This window comes from Anarhichas minor, unplaced genomic scaffold (assembly GCF_050575085.1).
Source record: "Anarhichas minor isolate MPS153535 unplaced genomic scaffold, ASM5057508v1 ptg000040l, whole genome shotgun sequence".
Lineage (NCBI taxonomy): Eukaryota > Metazoa > Chordata > Actinopteri > Perciformes > Anarhichadidae > Anarhichas > Anarhichas minor.
In genome coordinates this window covers 8,839,562-8,859,570 of record NW_027466486.1, presented here as the reverse complement: position 1 = coordinate 8,859,570, position 20,009 = coordinate 8,839,562, and the positions used below count along the sequence as shown (strand labels likewise).

Here is a 20,009-nt window from a genome sequence, read left to right as displayed (position 1 = left end):
GTCCTTCATGGATATATCTAGTGTAAAGAGAAGAGCGCAAAGCAAAGCATTTCTCAACCCAACCTCCAGATGTTTATTGACTCAGCATTTATGAATCAAGCATTTCATTTCATAGTATTGGAGACAGTTAAAAAAAAAAAAAATGACACGACAAAAACTTCAACTTCAAAGTTCAACGGAGACAAAATGGTTGCTTATTAAAATAAAAAAATATCTTTTCATAATCTTAGTCTTCTGTACATGTAAAAAAACAAACAAACCGATATATTTACAAGAACACCAGACGAAAGACAAACGGGTTTCTAAAGCTACGTTGGGTTCCCTGCCAGGCCTCTGTGCTGCTGGGATGTCGTTAATGAGGTTGTAGATGATGTGCTGTGGGGTTTGCCAGCAGTCCCAGGATGGTGGAGAGACAGTGCAGTTTCTCCTTGACGTGCTCTGGCAACTTCTCGTTCTCCTTATACCTGTGGACAAGACCAGCATTAATGAGAGCTGTCCCCAAAGCTGCCGCTGCCTTAACAACACAGCTGTGACGTGTTTTGCACCTGGTGAGCCTCCCCTCTGGAGACGTGTAGGTGATGCAGGAAACTCCAGCCTGAACCACCAGCTGAGACCCGTCGTTGAACTGCACCCACACCTCTCCACTCGTCAGCTGCAGAGACGTGAATAGAGATCAAATAATTCAAATCACAAAGACGATTAATTACTGGTGGTAGAATAGTAGCTTCATTTATTCAGCAGTTACCTGGGATGCCCATCCAACATTGGGCACAAATATGGACTTGACCACTTTTCCTGTGTTTTGCACCATGTCCTGACGCAACGGGGAGCTTTTCTTACTCAGGCTGGCTGTGGTGAAATCCGACCCATTGTAGGAGATCATCTGAAAATAGATATACTTGAAAATTAAAGAGAAATCTCCTTATAATCTGTCTGTTTGTAGGCCCTGAAGTGTGGGGCTGTGAGACACTCACTGAAGGAGTGATTTGGGGAGGTTGAGGAGGCGAAGCTATATCAGGAGGCACCGGGTGGGAGGGCAGGGACGAGGGGCACGGGGAGTCTGGGTTGGCCGGTCTCCTAGGAGGGGGTGACATACACAAAACTGACATTAACCACACGAGGCAACATTGCAACCAAGAGGATACTTATAACGGCACGTTTCTCTCACCTGCCAATAGTTATGGGGAAGAAGGGGACCTTCTTGGTGCTGCGCTGCTCCTCAACCGTGATGGCGGCCTCCAGGGACAAACACATGCTGTGGCCCTCGTCGGACATCTCCACACACAGCCGGCTCTCCGGGCTCAGGCCACTCAGCCCCACCTCGCCCTTCACGGTGTAAGACTTCCCGCCCTTCTCCACCCGCACCAGCTCTGACGTCTTGTGAGTCTTCGCTCCTGCAAAACACAAGAGTCTATGAAGCATTTACAGACACAATAAGGGTGAGTGCAGTTTCTCCCTCAGCTGGAGCACATGCTTCAAACAAACACACGTCACGCACCATCATAAAAGCAAACTTCCAGGTCTGCATTGGGAGAGTTCTCCATCAGCATGACCTTTGCGTGTTTGGTGTAAAGGGTCACTTTTGGAGTCTTGGATTTCACGAGCTGCACAAACTTGGAGGCGTATTGGTACTTCTTCCAGTATTTCTCTGTGACAGAAAATGAAATAAATCAATTAACGTACAATTTGTAATCTTATACACGCTAAAGCTACTGGGTTTGATGCATCCACCACAATACCTGGAAGGTCCTCGTAGCTACAAATCAGAATATCTTCTGGAGGAGCAGGAGGACAGTCCAGGACAGGAACTCCCTTCCCACCATTGGGCTGGTATATTGTCACCTAAAAGAGACGATAATAACAAGCTTTATATCATAATATGCCACCAGCCTTTCATCATATAATGTTGATGTAACATCCCTCTTCCAGTCCCTTATGGAACATATCAGAGACATACTTCACAATGCAATTCAGTGAGCTCACCATCGAACCATCGCAGGAGATCCGAAGGACTTCTTTGACCCTCTCTTGACCACTGTGGCATTTTAACAACTCCATACACACTTCACCCGTGTCCAGGACGCTCACCTGTAGGAAACAAATAGGACAATTACCTCATCTGCTGGCACAGCGAACATTTAACAGGTTATCAAAAGAAGATGTGCAACATCTTACAACAGCATTTTTGGTCTTCTGTCTGATAGGCTTTAGTCTGGACGCGCACAGCGGCGGGACGACTTCTCTCAGCGTCTTCTTCTCTTTATCCACACTGGGTTTGGCTGAAGGGAGCTTTAATTCACTGGCGTGAGGAGGTTGGAACTCTGCTCCAGGTATATTTTCCCTGTACGAGTCAGAGTTGGAGTGCAGGTTGTGGTGAGTGTTCGCCCCTCGGCTCATGGGCTTGTCTGTCCACGAATTGTGAACCCCCAAAGGACCTCTGCTGCTGTGAGTGCTGCTGTCTGCGGGCCTCTGCCCAGAAGCTGAGAAAGAAGAGTAAATATTTGTATAGATCTGGTCACACATCTGGTTGTAATTGTGTTTTAAGATTCATTTATCAAGTTTTATTCCCTCTCATTCATATTCAGTCTCACAGGGATGGCTGGAGACTTCTGGCCTCTATGTCTACGGGTAAATCTCTAAAAACAATAGATAATTAAGAGTGTCCCCAACCAAGCAACTGAACCATCGAAATGTTCCCCTGAATGAGAACATCAGCTGAGGGATACGACTGAAGTAACAATGCTGAAATCTCTAACACGCAGAGATAATGAAAAACCTCAATCTTACCCTCATTATTGAGCCAATTTGTAACTCCCTCCAGGTCTTGAAATTGCAAGTTTGGCGGATGTGCAGTCTGTGTGGGAAACAGATACCCAGGACTGAAACAGAAAGTGTAATCCGTTAGCCTTATTACATTTTTTAAAAAGATGAAAAGATGATCAAAAATAGAGAGACTTCTTACTTTGGTGACTGTTTGACAGGGGGAGACGGGTGCATTCCGTGCTCTGAAAATGGGTGCGGAGTGGAGGACATTGGGAAGACTGGTCTTCCTAAACCAGTAAGAGTCTCCTCTGAGTGGCATCTCCCCAGCTCAGCGTGACTCGCCCCATGTCCTGAGGCAGAGGAGCTGGAGCGATCTGAAGAGTGAGCCCTCCTCAGGTAGCGAGAATGAGGCTGCCCACCGTCTCCACCATGAACCCCCCTGCTCCTTCCCTCTCTGTGGAATATGTCCGCCGGAGGCTGCTGACACTGGTCTCCGTCTTCACAACAGGCGTGGTTGGGTTGGCGCGGAAGAGTTGGAATAGGCGCCATTCGGTTCGGCAGGGCAGAGCCAATCATGTGCCTGGTTCTCCTCTGGAGGCGGCTATTGCTGCTGGCCGAGGTGGAGGAGGTGCAGGCTGTGGAGATGGTGGCAATGCCGCTGTCCATGGATCCTTCATCCCCCAACCCCAGCTCCTTGGTCCTGAGCAGCAGGTTTTGGGTCATGAACGGGTGGTCCAGCACCGCAGAGAGGCTGGGCCGGTGGGCGGGGTCCCTCTGCAGCAGGAGGTGGATCAGGTCCTGAGCCTCTAGAGAAATGTGGCCAGGCATGTCATACTCCCCAAGAACCACTTTGGACAGAGTGTGTTTGACTGTGTCCGTGTCAAACGGAGGGTGACCCATCAGAAAGGCGTAGAACATGCACCCCAGTGACCAGACGTCCGATTCAAGACCATGGGCGCTGCGAGTGGCCACCTCCGGGGAGATGTAGTTAGGAGTGCCGCACATGGTGAAGTGCTTTTCAGTTGGGAGTTTGAGCTGAGTGGCCAGGCCAAAGTCTGCTATCTTAATGTTCATGTTGCTCGTCAACAAAAGGTTTGACAACGTCAGATCTCGATGCAAGATGCCGTGGGTGTGTAAATAAAGCATTCCTTTCACTATTTGATGCATGAAATGTCTTGCTGTGAAGCAAAAAATGTAAAAAAAAAAAAAAGGTTAAAAGGTTGGCCTCACTAAACTCATGTCCTGCAATAGAATTCAAATTGTTTTGTCAAAGTAAAATAGTTTCCTGACCTTCATCCTCAGAGAAAGCCATTTCCCGCTCTTTCAGGTGCCGACTCATCTCCCCACTGTGGCACATCTCCAACACCAAGTACACATAGTTGCTGTCCTCAAAGTAGTTGTACAGCTTGAATAAAGACATAATACAGTATTTATTATCACGTCAAAGAGAGAAGGCACAGAAAATACACATTTCACCGTAATGGTGAAACTATCAAAATGTATTGCTGTGGTCCAAAAAAGTTATATCAAATTTCCACCAGTATCTAAACAAAGAGCCGGCCGTCCTGGTTAATCTTCAAGACCGACGTGAACAATGAACAATGAAACTACAGAAGCTCCACATCACATAACCATGACGACAGCACACAGCTCAAATCAGCAGACTCAAACAGCCGTCACACAGATTTTTGGGAGGAACTGTAACTGTAGGTAGGCTGTGCCAAAAACTTGTGTTACCTCAAGTATGGAAGGATGTTTCAACCGGCACTGAATCTCCACCTCGTTGATCACACGCTGCACCATACCAGCTTTGTGCATCGCTTTTTTGTCAATCTGCAGATGGGAACAACACAGATAATTACACACCTGCCACTCATAGGATCAACGTGCGACGTGTTACAGCGTGGTGCATGGTGGTTTGGTCCGGTGGCTAATCGTCAATCTGTCGCCAACAAAGAGAGTGAACTATTCAGACCTCATTTGTGGGGAGTCAAGGGACCACAAGAAGCCCTCGGGAGACAGCTAAGGTCTAATAATCCAAACAGTCCCAGTTGGCAACAGCTTGGGAGTTGGTTAAGAGTCTACGTTGCAGGTAAGGCATGCTATGATTACCTTATTCCACTGACTAGGAGATAAATGGTGGGATTCTTACCGTTTTGATAGCAACCTCCAGACCGGTCTTCACTGATTTTGCCCGGTAAACACATGCAAAGGAGCCTTTGCCGAGGAGGGTGAGGACCTTAAAATCCTACATCAGAGGAAAGAAAAAGATGAAGGATGAGTTTCACAAACAATACATATTATTTGCAGAGCCAGAGATATTTAACTCAGGTTTTCAGATTTAAAATGAAATATATATTTTGATCCAATCAAACATGATACCTCGATCCTCAGCTCCTGAGCATAAAACAAACACTTCTCCTCATCTCTGCTGGCTTGGGCTTCAGCAGAGAGATTTTGGAAGAAATAGTGGACAACTTGATCAAACCTCGCTCCTCTAGCCTGCAACATAGCGGATGTGCAGCCAAACAACAATCCCTAAATCCAACGACTTCGCACAGGAGAAATCCTCCCATAACAAACGTTAAACTGTCACACAAGCCACGGACACCTGACGCTGTCAGATGGCCAACCGAAGCCTTTAATTACCCCGGCTCTCTTCCCGCTAACCACGACCACTTGGAGCCGTTACCAAGCAGCAGCAGCAGCATCATCATCATCATCATCATCATCATCATGGTGAATAACCAAACCGATGCAGTGAGGAGGAACAACACTGTTTGTCCCGAGAGAGTCCGGGTGAGGTTACACACTGAGGTACTGAGGCTGCAACATGAGGCTGATAGCCCCGACAACACGGCATATAATATAGCAAGTTAAAGGACAATAAATAAATAAAAACACGACCATGATTTAACAAGACGAAACGATAATGATGCTAATGCTAACACAATTGGCTATTTAAATGGCGTTAACTTAACAATATTAGCGGGAAGTTAAACGGTTAAAACATTTCAGTTAAATGTCTCAAACTGAAAGCTTTTTTAACTGCGTTAAACACACGGCTAACCCGCTATTTAACAGCTAGCCTCCATCATATTGTTAGCTAACGTTGACAAACAGAGCTAGTGTGAGGGAGGCGTGTGGGCGTTAGCCTCACTAAAGAATAACTCACCTCGATCTTATCGCCGATCGATACACTCATCGTGGCTGGTTTTCGGCTTCCAGATGCATCCACGTTAGTAATAATGTTCCTGAACCCACGGAGTGCATCGGTAGTCGGTGTGTGCGTCCTCAGAGGGCAAATAGATGTTGTTCTTGTGTTCCCCTCCAAAACTTTACACTTTCTTCCATTTTGAAAATATCCGCCCGTTACTCTCGTGGCCGCGTCACACGCTACGTCACATGACAACAAACAGGCTTCTCGTTTACCACGCCCCCTTTTTTTCTTTACACGTCCCAGACACCACGGTCCCGCACGTGACCTCGTTGGACTCATTTTCACCTATTTTGCTCTTTAAAATACCTGCCGTCTTAGTTTGTGTGCTTGTACATTTACGTTTGTATTAAAGCGTATATTTGTATCGTGTAATTAGGTCAGTGCCTGCAGCCATAACCTGGTCCTAACATATTAGTGCATTACTTCTAAAGAGAACCAAACTGTCTAAAATTAAATAGGTAAATATATTGTGACGTAAGCAATCAGATGAGTGCCTATAAATATTAAATATATCCATGACATGGTGAAATACTCTGATGCTTACTCTGATGATTATTTTATTGATTAATCATTTGTTCTAAATATACTAAAATAATGAAAAATACATATCACAATTTCCCAGAATTTTGTCCAAAACCTAAAGGTATTCATTGTATAATTATACAAAACAAAACAGCAAATGTTTGGCATTTCTGCACGTTTCTGCTCTTATTTCCAAAATTACGATCACAGAACTGACTCTGCCATGTTTGTCTTGATTAACAAAGACTGTCATTGTGAATTAAAAGTAAATGTAAGAAAATCAATTTTTGAAATACAAACTTAAAAAATAGACTTTGAAAAAAAATATTTCTAAAATATAACTGCTGGAATTAAATAAAAATGACAACAATAAAGTTATTTTAAAAAAACTAAAAAGGTATTGTTTTATTTCATAAAATTTATTTCATATTTCATTTCCTGGTTGCATTAAACATTTCATCTGTTGTTATTCACCTCATTAGTATTTCTTAATGTCCAATTTATTCATTAACTTCAGGGCTCCATACACATTATCCTTTAAAGTGTAATTTTACCTGCAGAGTTAAAAAGATCAAACGGCAGGTGTGTAATCACAGACCTTCAGTTCACTTTTTAGACTCTTTACAAGTGTACAAAATTAGCCAATAGTTTGGTCAGCAACCAGGGTCCCTCTCATTTTGTACTTTTGCAGATCAAGTAGTAGTAGTAGTAGTAATAGCAGTAATAGTTATAGTAGTAGTAGGAGTAGTCGTAGTAACATCCTACATTTCTGAGCTGTCCTGATCTCATCCCGGGTCTTCACTCAGGCACAAGTACAGAATAAATTCGGCCAATTTCTTTCAGGTTCCGTTGCAGAAAATCAAATTTCAGACGAAAGAAAAATGTTTAGTTTTTTTGCCATCTTTAAATCCTTTAATTTAAGTGTGGAAAAATGCAAGAAAACAAAAAAAGAAATAGGCAACCATTCACTTACTAAAGAGATTTGGTGTATCCAGCATTGCCATCGTACTAGGAATATGTTCTTCATGTACATACGCTGGCTGCTTTTATTTACTAAAATAGTATTTACAGTTTCTAGACATGGACATCATTTCAAACTCATTAGAGACAAATATATATAATTTGTATCATTGCATACAAATAAATAGCAATAACAATTATTTGGACAGCACTAGGTAGAGGGAACGGATTTACTGCAGATACTGGACGCTTATGAGACACCTGGAACACAAAGGACACCTTCCTGTGAGGTACAGAGGAAACAGTTTAACGTCAGAATCAGAGTTTCATCTATTGCATCAGTCTTTCATTTATTAAGTATGTCAAATCTTAGAGAGAGTAAAGCACACCATTGTCACACATGAGGATGAAAACAAAAACCTCAAAAGGTTCAGTCCAATGGGGGGGGCACAAAAAAACAAATCCACAGAAGTGGCTGGTAACGATTGAGAAATGGTCCCAGGTGTTGATGTTTCTACTGTCTAAATGCTCAGTTGTGGTAAACGCGGTGATGATTGCAGAGTTTGCTTCTCAGACACTGATCTCAGTCCACCTCCATCTCTTTCGTGCCAGGCTTTGTCTGCTGGCTTCCCTTTGCGTCTCCCTTCCCTTCTGCTACTTGCTTGGCTGCAGGGTCATTATCAGCTTCACTGTTTTGGTCATTGACTTCAGGGGCCTCCTCCACCGTGGGTTTTTGCCTGTTGATCATTGGATTACATCTGTCCTCCAGTTCCTGGTGAGTAGGAAGCATAGAAATTGTTGGCAAAAGAACCTCACCGCTAATTAAATCAAAAATGAAATCTCAAATAGTCATTCACATACCTGTATTTTGGCAATGATGTCTGCTACTTTAACAACGGGGTCTTGAGTAATACCAAGTTTACTCTGTGCGTGCATCCTGCTGTTCATCCAAACCATGCTTTCATTCACACACCTCTCCACAGTGATCATTTCCTCTGCACTCAAATGCAGGTATCGCTCATCCTAGGGGAGAATTTGTGACAAGAAGATTACGAAAGTTACATCTACAAATCCAAAAATCTTTCAGTGGGTGTCACTGAAACCAAACCATAAAAAAGGCATTCATGTGACACAACAATTTTTAGAATGTATGTGCAGACCAGTGTGTTAAATATCACACAAATAGAACACATTGCAATTTAAACCAACAAATTAAAGAAGACTATTATCGTCTCGATGAGAAGGATTTACCTTCTGTTTATAGGAATCCACAAACTTCATGTAGAGTTGCAGTTTCTTTCCCAGCTCTTCAAAAGCTCTTGGCCTGTCCTCGTGCTCTCTGTGCCGATCCTGAATAGGTTGACCCAACCTCTAGAAAATAACAGAATTGACGTAAATGTTGACGGTGATTCTCGCTTTAACCTTAACTTTCATCTCTTCGCCTCAGTCAAGCTCAGTAGGTCGATAAAGCTTTTATCTAGTAGTTAGTTAAAATTCCATATTGATATTGAAATAAATAAATAAAAACAAACCCTGAGTGCATCCAGCTTCTCCTCATAGACTTGTTTGGGTTGGTCCTCTCCGTCCTCATACAGCCAGTTCTCTGTGTCCTCCAGCATCAGGGTCAGCCGGTTACTGTGCTGGTATTAATGGCCAAACAGAATACCGATTTGAAGTAAATACAGAAGTAGAACACTTGCTCGGTACATCAGAAATATGTAAGAAAGCAGCACTCACATCCTCAGTGATATACTTTTCATAGATCCCACACAGTTTGTCCCGCAGATCGTACACATACTCCTCAACAGCATTTTTAGCGTCATTCTGCTCTTTCACCAATTTGTCCTGGATAATCATCTGATGCTGTGAGGGTGAAAAAACACAAACAATGTCACAGGACAGCAAAAAAAAATAGCAGCAATACCTTAAATATAATGCTATCTGACTCATAACATCATACATATTCATGTCAAAGTGGAGTTGAATGAACACCTCTAACATGGTCAAGAAAAAAATGACATTAATTGATTAATACCTTAATTGTAGTCTTAATGTTTCTGTCGTATAGATATTCAGACTGGCTGGATATTTAAAAAGCTAGCTGTCATTGTAGCTGGTCGAGAAATGATTTCAAGCCTTGCGCTCAGCATTAACGGAAAGGCTTATTGACACACACGTAAACTGTCACCCTGGGAAACAATCCCAGACCACGACAGGACGAGTACGGCACAGTTCGAGCACATATTGGGTTTAATTCCACTCCATCCATTAGTGCGCGGGTAAACAGCATTTCAATCAGGCCATGACTCGGCTTTTACAAAGGCCAGCAGGAGCGCTCACCTCATAATCCACAAAGTCGTTGAGGACATCACTGTCGAGCTGCCGAATGTTGTTGGCCACGATGGGCAGCTCAATACTCTTCACTTTGACTTTGGGTTTGCTTGCCCCTGCTGCTGGGTCCGGCTTATCCCCAGACGCCCACTCCTAGAGTTGGGAAACCAGAAAACACTTAAAATCTTCATTATCTCAATATAATATAAAAATGTCTGCATATCCCTAAATTAAACTAAGTCCAGCTGACCTTACTGCTGGAACTGTTGTCATCACTCTGCTGGTCCCCCTGGCTTTGGCCTTCCTGGTCCACCTGCATTTTGGTCTGAGACACACATTCAGCTATTTTATCAAAGTCAGGTTATAATTAAAAAAGCAATATAAACAGTTACTGTACATTAGACAAATGTTTTTTTTCCTTGATTGCACAAAAGAACATGTGGTAAAAACATCTCACCTGGTCCTCTGCCCGGCCTTCATTCTGCACCATTGGCTCTGAGTCGACTTGCATGTCCTCTCCCTCCCCTTTCTGCTTTTCGATCAGAGAGGCGCTGGACACACTGAAGATGCCATGGACGTTAACGCGCACTTTGACCTTCACTTTAGAGCTTTCTCCGTCTGGCTGGGGAGCCACATTCTGTACAGAGAAACATCCTGGTGGCAGATGGGAACAAAGTGAGTAGTTTGTTAAAGAGCTTCAATTAAACGCCCTCAACATATTCCCTTCAGAGACGGATGTTGCAAACTGATATCCCACCTGAGAGTCCCTTCCCTCCCACCACACACACATTTGTCTGGCTGGCTCATTAGGACCATGCAAACGGTGGCAGAGTGAGCAGAGTTACCTATCCTGTGGTCTGGGTAGGGGAGCTCTTGAGGGCAGCTGTAGAAGGCTTCGAGGTCAAAGGGCTCCTTCTTGTGAAAGGTGATGACTTTGGAAAATGGAGCCGCGTGGTTCTTACTGAACACCTCACACTCTCTGTGACAAAAAAATGCAGTAAGGTGAAAAAAAAAGCTCAGTCAGGTTGTTGAAACCCAGTCAGCAAATACTGCATCTTCAAACTAGCTGACCTGGCTTGATTTATCACATAAAGAAAAGACTAAAAGAGAAATATAACGGCTTGTTTTATGTATATTAGTACTGCCATGCATGGTTAGTTAAGATAAGGTCCAAATTTCCGTACCCCAATCCATCCTCTGTTGGTGTTTTCCAGCGAAGAGTGATGGGAAAGGGAACCACTTCGGTGATGGAGAATTCGCGCACCTTAAATGCTGGAGACAAAATTGCACACTACACCGAAACAAACCGCGCACACACACACCACACAATTAAATTATATGTGACGAGCTACTACAGAATATTTGTACCGTGCATCAAAACTAGAAAACGTTATCGGTTGTCTGTGTGGAGAGACGAGTCACACCTGAAGTGCACAGCCTCTAGCGACGGCTTCGTCTGCATTGAGCGTGGTGCTGATGTCTTTGCCGAAAAACTTGGCGATTCTCTCTTTGACAGATGGGATTCTCGTGGCTCCTCCAACTATCTCCACTGCATAGATCTCATCCCGACTCAGCTCTGCCCACAAAACACACACAGGACTGAGTAGATTTCTTACTGTATACAGTATTACAGTATATACACAAATTCAACCAAATTTGCGGCACATACTTGATTGTTCAAGAACTGCTTTCAGCGGCATCTCTACTCTCATCAGATATTGAGCACTCATGTCTTCAAACTGGCCCCTATAGGTTGCAAATGAAGAACAAACGTTATTTATAATGCCAGATTTCCACCGAAGAGATGCACAATTAAGGAGTAAAACTTGAAAGTTGTACCTGTTCATCCTGCCGGAAACATCAATGTCATTCATGAAGCACTCTATGTTCAGAGGCAGGTCGGAGCAGTTGGCGCTCATTAGCTTCTTCAGTTTCTCACACTCCTGGTGCAGCCGCAGCAGAGCCCTGGGGTTCTCCCTCACATTTAGCTTGTACTTGCTCTTAAACTCCTCGCAGAAGTAATCTACCAGCGCCTCGTCAAAATTGCGCCCACCGAGGTACAGGTCAAACGCCGTGGCGAGGACCTGACGGAGCGGAATCGACACTGAGTTGGGTTTCAAAGCTGCAGGTGTAGGCGGGAATGGAGGTTGGGGAAAAAGGCGAAAGGTCTAACCTTGAGTTTGCCTTTGTTGAAGGCAGTGATGGAGACCTGGAAGGATGAATGTCCCATATCAACAAATACCACATTTCTTGGCCTCTCTTCCAGAGTAGGAAGGTCCTGCTTGTAGATCCCGTAGGCCAAAGCCACTGTGAATACAAAATACAAATGAAACACGCAGACTTTTGTGTTTTTGCACCCACACAAAAAATGTCACTGTGATCAATTCCGCCAAGAACACTGACCTGCAGTGGTATCATTAATGAGCCGTAAACAGTTCAGCCCTGCTATTTGAGATGCATCAAACACTGATCGCCTTTCAGCGTCCGTGAAGAAACTTGGGACCTGTAAAACAAAGCACAGCTCAATATGCGTCATTCAACCACTTTGTGAATTATGCTGATGGTCTTTTCTGTAATGTTTTCCTCACTCACAGAGATGACGCAGTCCACCACGGGCTTCTTCAGGGCGCTCTCTGACGTCTCCTTCAGCTTGGTGAGCAGCATCCCTGTGATCTGCTCGACTGTGAACACTTTGTCCTCGTCCAAATAACGCACCTGTAAACATCATACAGTTAGGACCTGCAAAGGGCAATCAAAGGCTAGAAGGTAAGGCATAATTAAGCATCCAGCCAATGAGTCGTTTGTGGAGGTGAATTACAAAAAGCATCCCATTCACTAGAAAGCATCATGGTTGAATTTGAATAGCGAAGGGAAAAACAGTAATTCACCTTAATTCCAGTGTTTCCATTGGGCAGTTTATGTAAGCTGTAAGGCAGTTTGTGTTTTTCCGCTTGGATAAATGGGTCATCAAATGCTCTGCCGTGGAACTTTTTGAATCCATGGACTGTATTTTTGAAGTTTGTTGTCATCTGAAATAAGAAGACGCTCAGTACAAATGGCAGCTATTTTGTAAATGTGAATCGTAAAGATTACAAAACTCATAATCGACAAGGCAACTTTAACAATGTATCCAATCATTTCAGTGTAATGTGGCATTTATTACAGAAATTAGACAAACTGCCATGGATGATCTTACTTGACTCTTGGCTGCATTTCCAATCAAGCGGTTTTTGGAGGCCAAAGATACACAAGCCCTTGATGGGAAACAAGTGCATCAGCAAATTAGGTAGGCTACAGCAGAAATAACCCTGTTACCAGACGAGGCAGAACTCTAATTGACTGAATGTCGCAGACAGAATCAAATGTCGAGTGCTGAGAGATTTCAATTTAGGAAATTTCACAAGGGAGTCTGAGGAAGAACCACAAACTAGGGCAGTGAGACACAACAGTTCACCTTCAAAAGTAAGTAAGCTCAAAATATTACCTCCTCAACTCGTATAACTCTTATTTCTTTGAGCAGACAAACTGCAAACCATTGTCTTTTACTGACAAAGATAAATGCGTCTAGTCATACAAGGTTTAGGGATCCTTTTCACGCTGGCTGACAGTGACAAGTCACTCCCTAGTTTCACCTTGCCACAGAAATATCCCCATTCACTTAAAGGTGCAATGCTCATCCTCCTTTTTCCAGCTGCAGCAAATGTACTCCAGTTGGCCTCGGAGTCAGAAACCTACATGGAAATGTCTTAGTATTGTAAGATTAGTTCATTCATTACTACATCTTCCATGAATAAAACGGTATACACCATTCATTCCATGTTAATTCTGGGCTGGTCTTTGTCGAGGATCTAGCTTTTTGGCAGGCCCTGATAGGCGCACTATGACCATTTCATATCAAAAACATGTTTATTTTTCCTTTTACAGCATACAGGACAGACATATTAATAACATGCTATGTCATCTAGATAACACCCTGGGTTCTTTAAGTTACTCGTCTCAGTCAACTTTGAGGTGCACTGTGCTGGTTACCAGGAGACATGCCGGGGGTCATTTCAGAAAGCGGCCGACACACGCGACATTTTGACCTATACGTTAACCTGCTGTGATGGTGAATAAACCAATAGCTAGAGGCCGCATCACAGCCACCACCACCCCGGCTGCCTGTACACCATCATCGCTCAGCCCCCAGTTTGCAATCATTGCGTAATAAACTCGCAGACAGACCACATTTTCACGGTGATGATGACTGTAAATATTTATACTTACGGCGTGCATCTGTCACTGTACTCGTTGGCAATGGTTTCAATGCCACCGCTCCTGGCCACACCAATGTAACAATTTTGGTAACCCACATCGATCCCTACCACTGACATAATGAGCGTCTAAAATGCACTTCTTGTAAATGATCCTCCACAACGACGCACTACAACAGTTGCATACAATGACGGTCTATTCCTAAACGACTTGTAATCAAGCGTGTCCTGTGCTCTGAAAAACTACGAGGAAGCTATCTGAAGGGAGTACTAACTGAATTACTAGCTGTTATGTAAGTAGAGCTGTTTATAGCGAACTCATTGAGAGTAATGCCAGGGAGCGGTGATGTCCAGACCGGATTCTCCCTCTCCTAGGCGGCCCCTCTCATCACCCAGCGGCTCTAACTCAGACTCGCGGATTCTCTCGAACCCGCCCCCACACGTCTGTGATTGGCTGCGTCAGACCCTAACCCTCGTGTGATTGGTGGACAAAGCAATCGATAACAGAAAAATCTAGAACTCCCTGGAAAGGGGGACCGTGGAATACGTCACGAGCGGTAGGGGCAGCAGGGGCATTACAGCGATGTTTGCCCTCAATTTAAACTGTCAAGTAGAGCGTCTCGGTCTAAATGTCGCGTGCTGTAGGAGCGATGGTTGCACATTACGGTTATATCTGTGAGAAGTAGCGTTACATATATCTGGAGCTTGCAAGTTGTCTGTCTGAAAGGCTTCGGACAGAGAAACCCCCATACCGGTGACACAGGTGTGGTCAGGCCTATAATGTAAAATATGTAGTAACTGATGAATGGAAAGAATAAGCCAAATAAACCATCATCATCCTGGGTTGGTGCACTGCATCACTGAATATCTCTTGTACACGGGGTTCTCTGTGGATTCTTTAAATGCATGAATATTTAATTCCATTATTTTCCTTGTATATTTTGCAGTGGTGTGAGAAGTACTTCTATCCTTTTCTTAAATAAAAAAATTGTAATACCGCCTGCGTCAGGACTTTATTTCAATAATAGCATAGAAGTATTATTAGCAAAAAAATATTTAAAGTATGAAAAGCATAGGCTACTTGCCTCCTTGGAATGTATTACTTTACAATATATCATTAAATTAGTATTAACATTATTGTGGAAGAAGCATTTTAATGGAAGTAAAGGTGGAGATAATAATTACTACTTTATATGCTGTTGGGTATAGTTGTATCTATAACAACCTATTATGTTTGAAAAATTGAACAGAGGTTTGAATGAAAAATCCTATCTGCAAAGGAGCTGGTAACAATGACTGTTAGATAAGTGCAGTGGCCACCATATCTCCCTCTGGAATGTAGTGGTGTAGAAGTAGAAAATAGCATAAAGAAACTACTTAAAGTAAATATACCACAATCTGAAAATTGCCCATTTGTACAGTAAGTGAGTACATTTCCACCAGTGACTCATTGACTTTTATTTCTGCATAAAGATACAAAGTGTCAGAAAACAACTAACAGGGAAGAACTAACTTTAGTCATTTGGCTTTTTTAGATATTTTACATGGAGCCATGCAATAGAAAAGGAATTGCGACTAGTAAACTCAAGTTAAAGAAATGTTGACTTTTGTTTTGATTAATACCTTTCAGATATCTTCAAATTAAATGTATAATAGATAATTATGATGTCTTTAAATGTGCTGAATTAAAGGTAACTTTGAATCAGTGTGGGCCCTGGGAAGAATTATTGACCTCTTTGTGAAAGCTATTGAGGATCAGAATATATAATTGTATTTATGGTTAGTCAGAATTTAATTGCGATATCTGGAATTAAGGTGTCTGAGTCAGAATGTAATTACAGATATTTTAACTTTTACTACTCTTACTTTAGGTTTTGACTAATCATTGAATGCACTGTAAATATCTTTTATTTAAAATAATTTTATATATTTAAATAGATTTACCATAAACACATAATTGTATTGGTTGTGTGTCTGCTTCGATGTTATCCTCACTAGAACACTTGTCCTTGTTTCCTTGATGAGGACCAGGTAGACTGAACGTTCCCTCGTGTTCGTACTAAGCCCGAGAACAGGAAGTGCTGGTTCAACAAGCTGAGCTAGCTAGCTAGTGTCAGTCAAGTGGGTTAGCTTGGCATTTAACTCAATAATCAAAATGGGGCTGTTCGGAAAATCACCAGACAAATCACCCAAAGAGCTGGTGAGTAGTTCCTGTTGAAGACCAGGCCTGTCTTTGAGTGCTGTGTCCGTAGTAAGACAACAACGACAGCGCCTTTTGCTAACCTTGCTAACGTTAGCTGTCAGTTTAACGCCCCATACTTCGTCCAATCTGTTGCTACTTCTTGCTAACTGATGTTAGTCTCGTTTTAAAAGAACTAACAGTCCCTGTAATAGTACCCAGTGTTACCCCGCAGTATGTGTACAGTCTTTAACGTTATACACTTGTTTGTATGGCTCAGTAAACGATTAGCCAATCTTATTTTGATTTGTGTAGCAAGAGCTAGCTAGTTAGCATACAGGCTAACACTCGTCCGCTGTCAGTGGCGTGAATGTAAACAAGTCCTGATTGCGTTTGCTTTAGCGTAGCTTTGATCTGTTACAATGTAACGCTAGCTGGTTGAACTTGTACATTGCTTTAGTCTAATATTACACGAAACGCCATGTTGAAGAGGGTACTACAAACGTACTTCAACTGGCAATATGAACGCAGTTTGTAACAACAATGTATACTTTCAGGTGAATGAGTGGTCTCAAAAAATCAGGAAGGAATCGAGAGTGATTGACAGACAAATTCGAGGTAAGATGCAGTCAACATGTGACACTGAACTGTACTTTTTATAAAAGGATATTTTTATTGTAAAATGTCTGTTCACTTTTACGTTCATGTCGTTTCATGATTAGTCTATAATTTTAACTATCTGAAAATAAATGGAAGAGATAATCACATTTGTTTTGAAGCTAAATACGGGCAATTTGCTTTAAAACATCTTAAAACACACCGATTTGAACTGACAACAGCTGACTATCTCAATGTCAAATAGAATAGTATAAACGTATAGATGACTTTAAACATGAGGCAGTCACTCCTTAAGATGGTAAATTTGTGTTGTTGCATAATTTCATTATCCACTTCATGCAATGACCGAATTATATGTTATTAGTTTTTGTGGTGTACATAATGGTGTGCATTTTCCTTTCAGATATTCAAAGGGAAGAAGAAAAAGTTAAAAGATCCATCAAAGATGCTGCCAAAAGGGGCCAGAGGGATGTGTGTGTGGTTCTCGCAAAGGAGATGATTCAGTCCAAACGAGCTGTCACCAAACTTTACGCTTCCAAAGCTCAAATGAACTCTGTGCAACTCAGCATGAAGAATCAGCTTGGTAAGTTTGGGAGTACATCATCTGAGTGATTGGACAGGGGAATATTTAAAGTTTCATCATGGATCTTAATGTTATCCTCTGCACTGTCAGTGAAGGGAATGTATTTTGTATATTTGCAGCTCTAGTGCGTGTAGCGGGGTCCCTGCAGAAGAGCACGGAGGTGATGAAAGCGATGCAGAACCTTGTCAAAATCCCAGAGATCCAGGCCACCATGAGGGAACTATCAAAGGAGATGATGAAGGTCAGCAGCAGTGTCCGACACGAATAGATACAATTTACTTACAATCAAGTGAATGGACTGCTGTGGCTTACTCAGACCATCATCTGCCATTGCTTCTTGAGAATAAAAAGTAGCTAAGCCATGGCATTGTGTGTACATATTCATCTTTCAGGCTGGCATCATTGAGGAAATGCTGGAAGACACATTTGAGAGCATGGAAGATGGAGAGGAGATGGAGGAAGCAGCAGAGGAGGAAGTTGACAAGATCCTCTTTGAGATCACAGCAGGTGAAGACATTTGTTCAACTAAATCCTCACAATACATTGTTACATTCCTGTTTCGTTAAAGGTTTTGGTGTCTAGATTTTCTAAGGATTTAGGTCTGAATAATACTGAATGCTCTGTTTCATGGTTCTGTTTCCTTTGTTAGGTGCCCTTGGCAAAGCGCCAAGCAAAGTCACAGACGCCCTGCCTGAATTACAGCCTGCTGCAGCTGCTGCAGCTTCAGAGGATGAGTCAGAAGAGGACATTGAAGCAATGCAGTCAAGATTGGCAGCTCTGAGGAGCTAAAGTGAACTGCCACGGTTCTGTCAAAGTCGGTTTACTCACTCCGATAAGGACAGAGACAATTCTGGTGCTGGGTCTACAGTGCTAAGCATCCTCCAAGCTTCATGTCAAAATTATTATTTCACATAATCATTTGGGGTTAACTTTGTGCGATGACAGTTAATGTCTTCAAAACGTTTTTTTTATAGAACAATGTGTTTTTGCTTTTTGTCTTTTTATTATCAGGGGTAACCCTCGGTAAGTCTTTATTATCCAAAGTCAAACAGAAGGTTTTTGAAAGTGTATATAATGTAAGTATGAAAAGCCTGCTGTGCCTATAGTGGTTCATCATATCTTCTGTCCTAAGTTATGGAATGGTGATGGACGTATGTATGATCCAGACAAGCGATTAAATAACCACCCTGCACTTAAATCACACCCTTGATCACTACTCGGCAGTTGTTCTGATCTGTTTCGGATACATTTTGTAAGCAACAGCTGTTCTGTTTACTGGTAACTAGCCTACATTATCTGAGTCACTAGAGATGGTGGGTGGATTTCTCCTTTGATAGTCTGTGCAGTCAATATGTATCTATTCTATATGTGGTCATACATGTTAAGTGAAATCATCAGAAAAATGCACGCATACCACCCGAACCGATTTTCTTTGCATTAACATTTAGCTCGGTAAATGTTTGACTTTGTGTCACAATTGAGTTCCTTCTCAGCAGGAAGATGCAGAGGAAGTTGAAGGGTTGGTTAGTGCAGGACCTATGTATTGTGGAAGTATTGTGTGTATCATTTTTCTATGTGAATTGGGAAAAAATAACGAAATAAACTTTTAAGATCCAAGGTTGCCAATAAGCAAACTGTATTACACGTTTCTGCTTTTAGCAATTACTTACCGTACGTTTAGCCCTTCAATGTCAAAATATACACGAAATGTTTGTGCTGAATCTAATCGGAGGCTTTTGGGAAATCTGAACCTGCTGGCTCGCAAAAGCCCACTCAACTGGTGAGAAACTGAACTGCACGGAAAATCTAAATCTATTGACACAAAAACCTGTCCCGCAACTAAAACTGCTCGCTGTTCAGCGATAGTCTAGCAATAACCAACTGCTGGAAGTATGAAACTATGTCAAATAATTCATCTTTACATTTAACCGGACAATGGCAGTAATATTACATTGATATGTGGAGTATTTTTTAAGAAGGGCAGGAAATGTAAAGCATTTCTGGTACCCTTATTTTTAAGCCATTTCTTGCCTTCAGAAAGGACAAAAGGATTATATTTCAACTAGTCGCAGCACTCCCTCTGCAGCTTTTGTTGTACTTTAACAAAACCTTGCCTCTGTTCTCTGGCTTCAGTATGTAGGCCACAGGCTGACAAAGGTACTGTAGCTCTAATGGAGCAGGTGTTCCCAGGTTTGCTGAGAGATTTCATACCCATTAAGAGCTGTATTACTCTAATAAATTATATTTGGCTATATTATAACATGTAGCACTGAAACAATTAGTTGATTCATAGATTAGTCAATTGACAGGACATAAATGGGCTAATGGTGTTGGACTGTTGGTCCCACAAATCAATCAATCTGAAGACGTCACTTGGGTTTAGGGAGTTGTGATAGACATTTTTACTAAAATTATTAATCAAGCAAATAAGCAACAGATTTATCGATAATGATAAATAACGTAGTTTCACCCCTACCCACGTGATGCATTTCAGGCCCAACAGAAAATATTTGCCTGCAAGCCAACCAGGTAATGCATACCATCATATCACATCTAAACACACTTGTTAAACCAGACAGC

At 42.4% G+C, this 20,009-nt stretch overlaps 3 protein-coding genes across 5 annotated transcripts; 1 reads left to right on the top strand and 2 right to left on the bottom strand.

The window, feature by feature from the left end:
* Positions 1 to 47: 47 nt before the first annotated feature.
* plk4 (polo-like kinase 4 (Drosophila)) lies at positions 48 to 6,148 on the bottom strand. The gene is made up of 15 exons (XM_076107743.1): positions 5,939 to 6,148; positions 4,916 to 5,011; positions 4,501 to 4,596; positions 4,054 to 4,168; positions 2,963 to 3,941; positions 2,788 to 2,879; positions 2,176 to 2,480; positions 1,984 to 2,088; positions 1,740 to 1,842; positions 1,499 to 1,648; positions 1,169 to 1,394; positions 975 to 1,077; positions 746 to 883; positions 546 to 652; positions 48 to 464 (listed from the first exon to the last, which is right to left on the bottom strand). The coding sequence occupies exons 1-15, from the start codon at positions 5,966 to 5,968 to the stop codon at positions 353 to 355; spliced, it is 2,757 nt and encodes a 918-aa protein (XP_075963858.1). The 5' UTR covers positions 5,969 to 6,148; the 3' UTR covers positions 48 to 352.
* Positions 6,149 to 7,968: 1,820 nt separating this feature from the next.
* hspa4l (heat shock protein 4 like) lies at positions 7,969 to 14,184 on the bottom strand. Of its 3 annotated transcripts, none has more exons than XM_076107899.1 (19): positions 14,063 to 14,184; positions 12,993 to 13,050; positions 12,685 to 12,825; positions 12,389 to 12,511; positions 12,200 to 12,299; positions 11,970 to 12,103; positions 11,636 to 11,880; positions 11,466 to 11,542; positions 11,221 to 11,372; positions 10,981 to 11,087; positions 10,642 to 10,775; positions 10,254 to 10,450; positions 10,047 to 10,121; positions 9,806 to 9,949; positions 9,203 to 9,328; positions 8,998 to 9,105; positions 8,717 to 8,836; positions 8,327 to 8,488; positions 7,969 to 8,237 (listed from the first exon to the last, which is right to left on the bottom strand). In XM_076107899.1, exons 1-19 carry the CDS (start codon positions 14,167 to 14,169, stop codon positions 8,049 to 8,051), a joined length of 2,499 nt encoding a protein of 832 aa, XP_075964014.1. In that variant the 5' UTR covers positions 14,170 to 14,184; the 3' UTR covers positions 7,969 to 8,048. The 3 variants fall into 3 exon arrangements, with proteins under 3 accessions (XP_075964014.1, XP_075964011.1, XP_075964012.1); XM_076107896.1 differs by having other exon boundaries at positions 12,993 to 13,071; positions 14,063 to 14,169; XM_076107897.1 differs by lacking the exon at positions 10,047 to 10,121 and having other exon boundaries at positions 9,806 to 9,946; positions 14,063 to 14,169.
* Positions 14,185 to 16,104: 1,920 nt separating this feature from the next.
* chmp3 (charged multivesicular body protein 3) lies at positions 16,105 to 19,063 on the top strand. Its single transcript, XM_076108315.1, has 6 exons — positions 16,105 to 16,249; positions 16,786 to 16,846; positions 17,250 to 17,429; positions 17,549 to 17,670; positions 17,822 to 17,936; positions 18,079 to 19,063. The coding sequence occupies exons 1-6, from the start codon at positions 16,205 to 16,207 to the stop codon at positions 18,216 to 18,218; spliced, it is 663 nt and encodes a 220-aa protein (XP_075964430.1). The 5' UTR covers positions 16,105 to 16,204; the 3' UTR covers positions 18,219 to 19,063.
* The last annotated feature ends 946 nt before the right edge of the window (positions 19,064 to 20,009 follow it).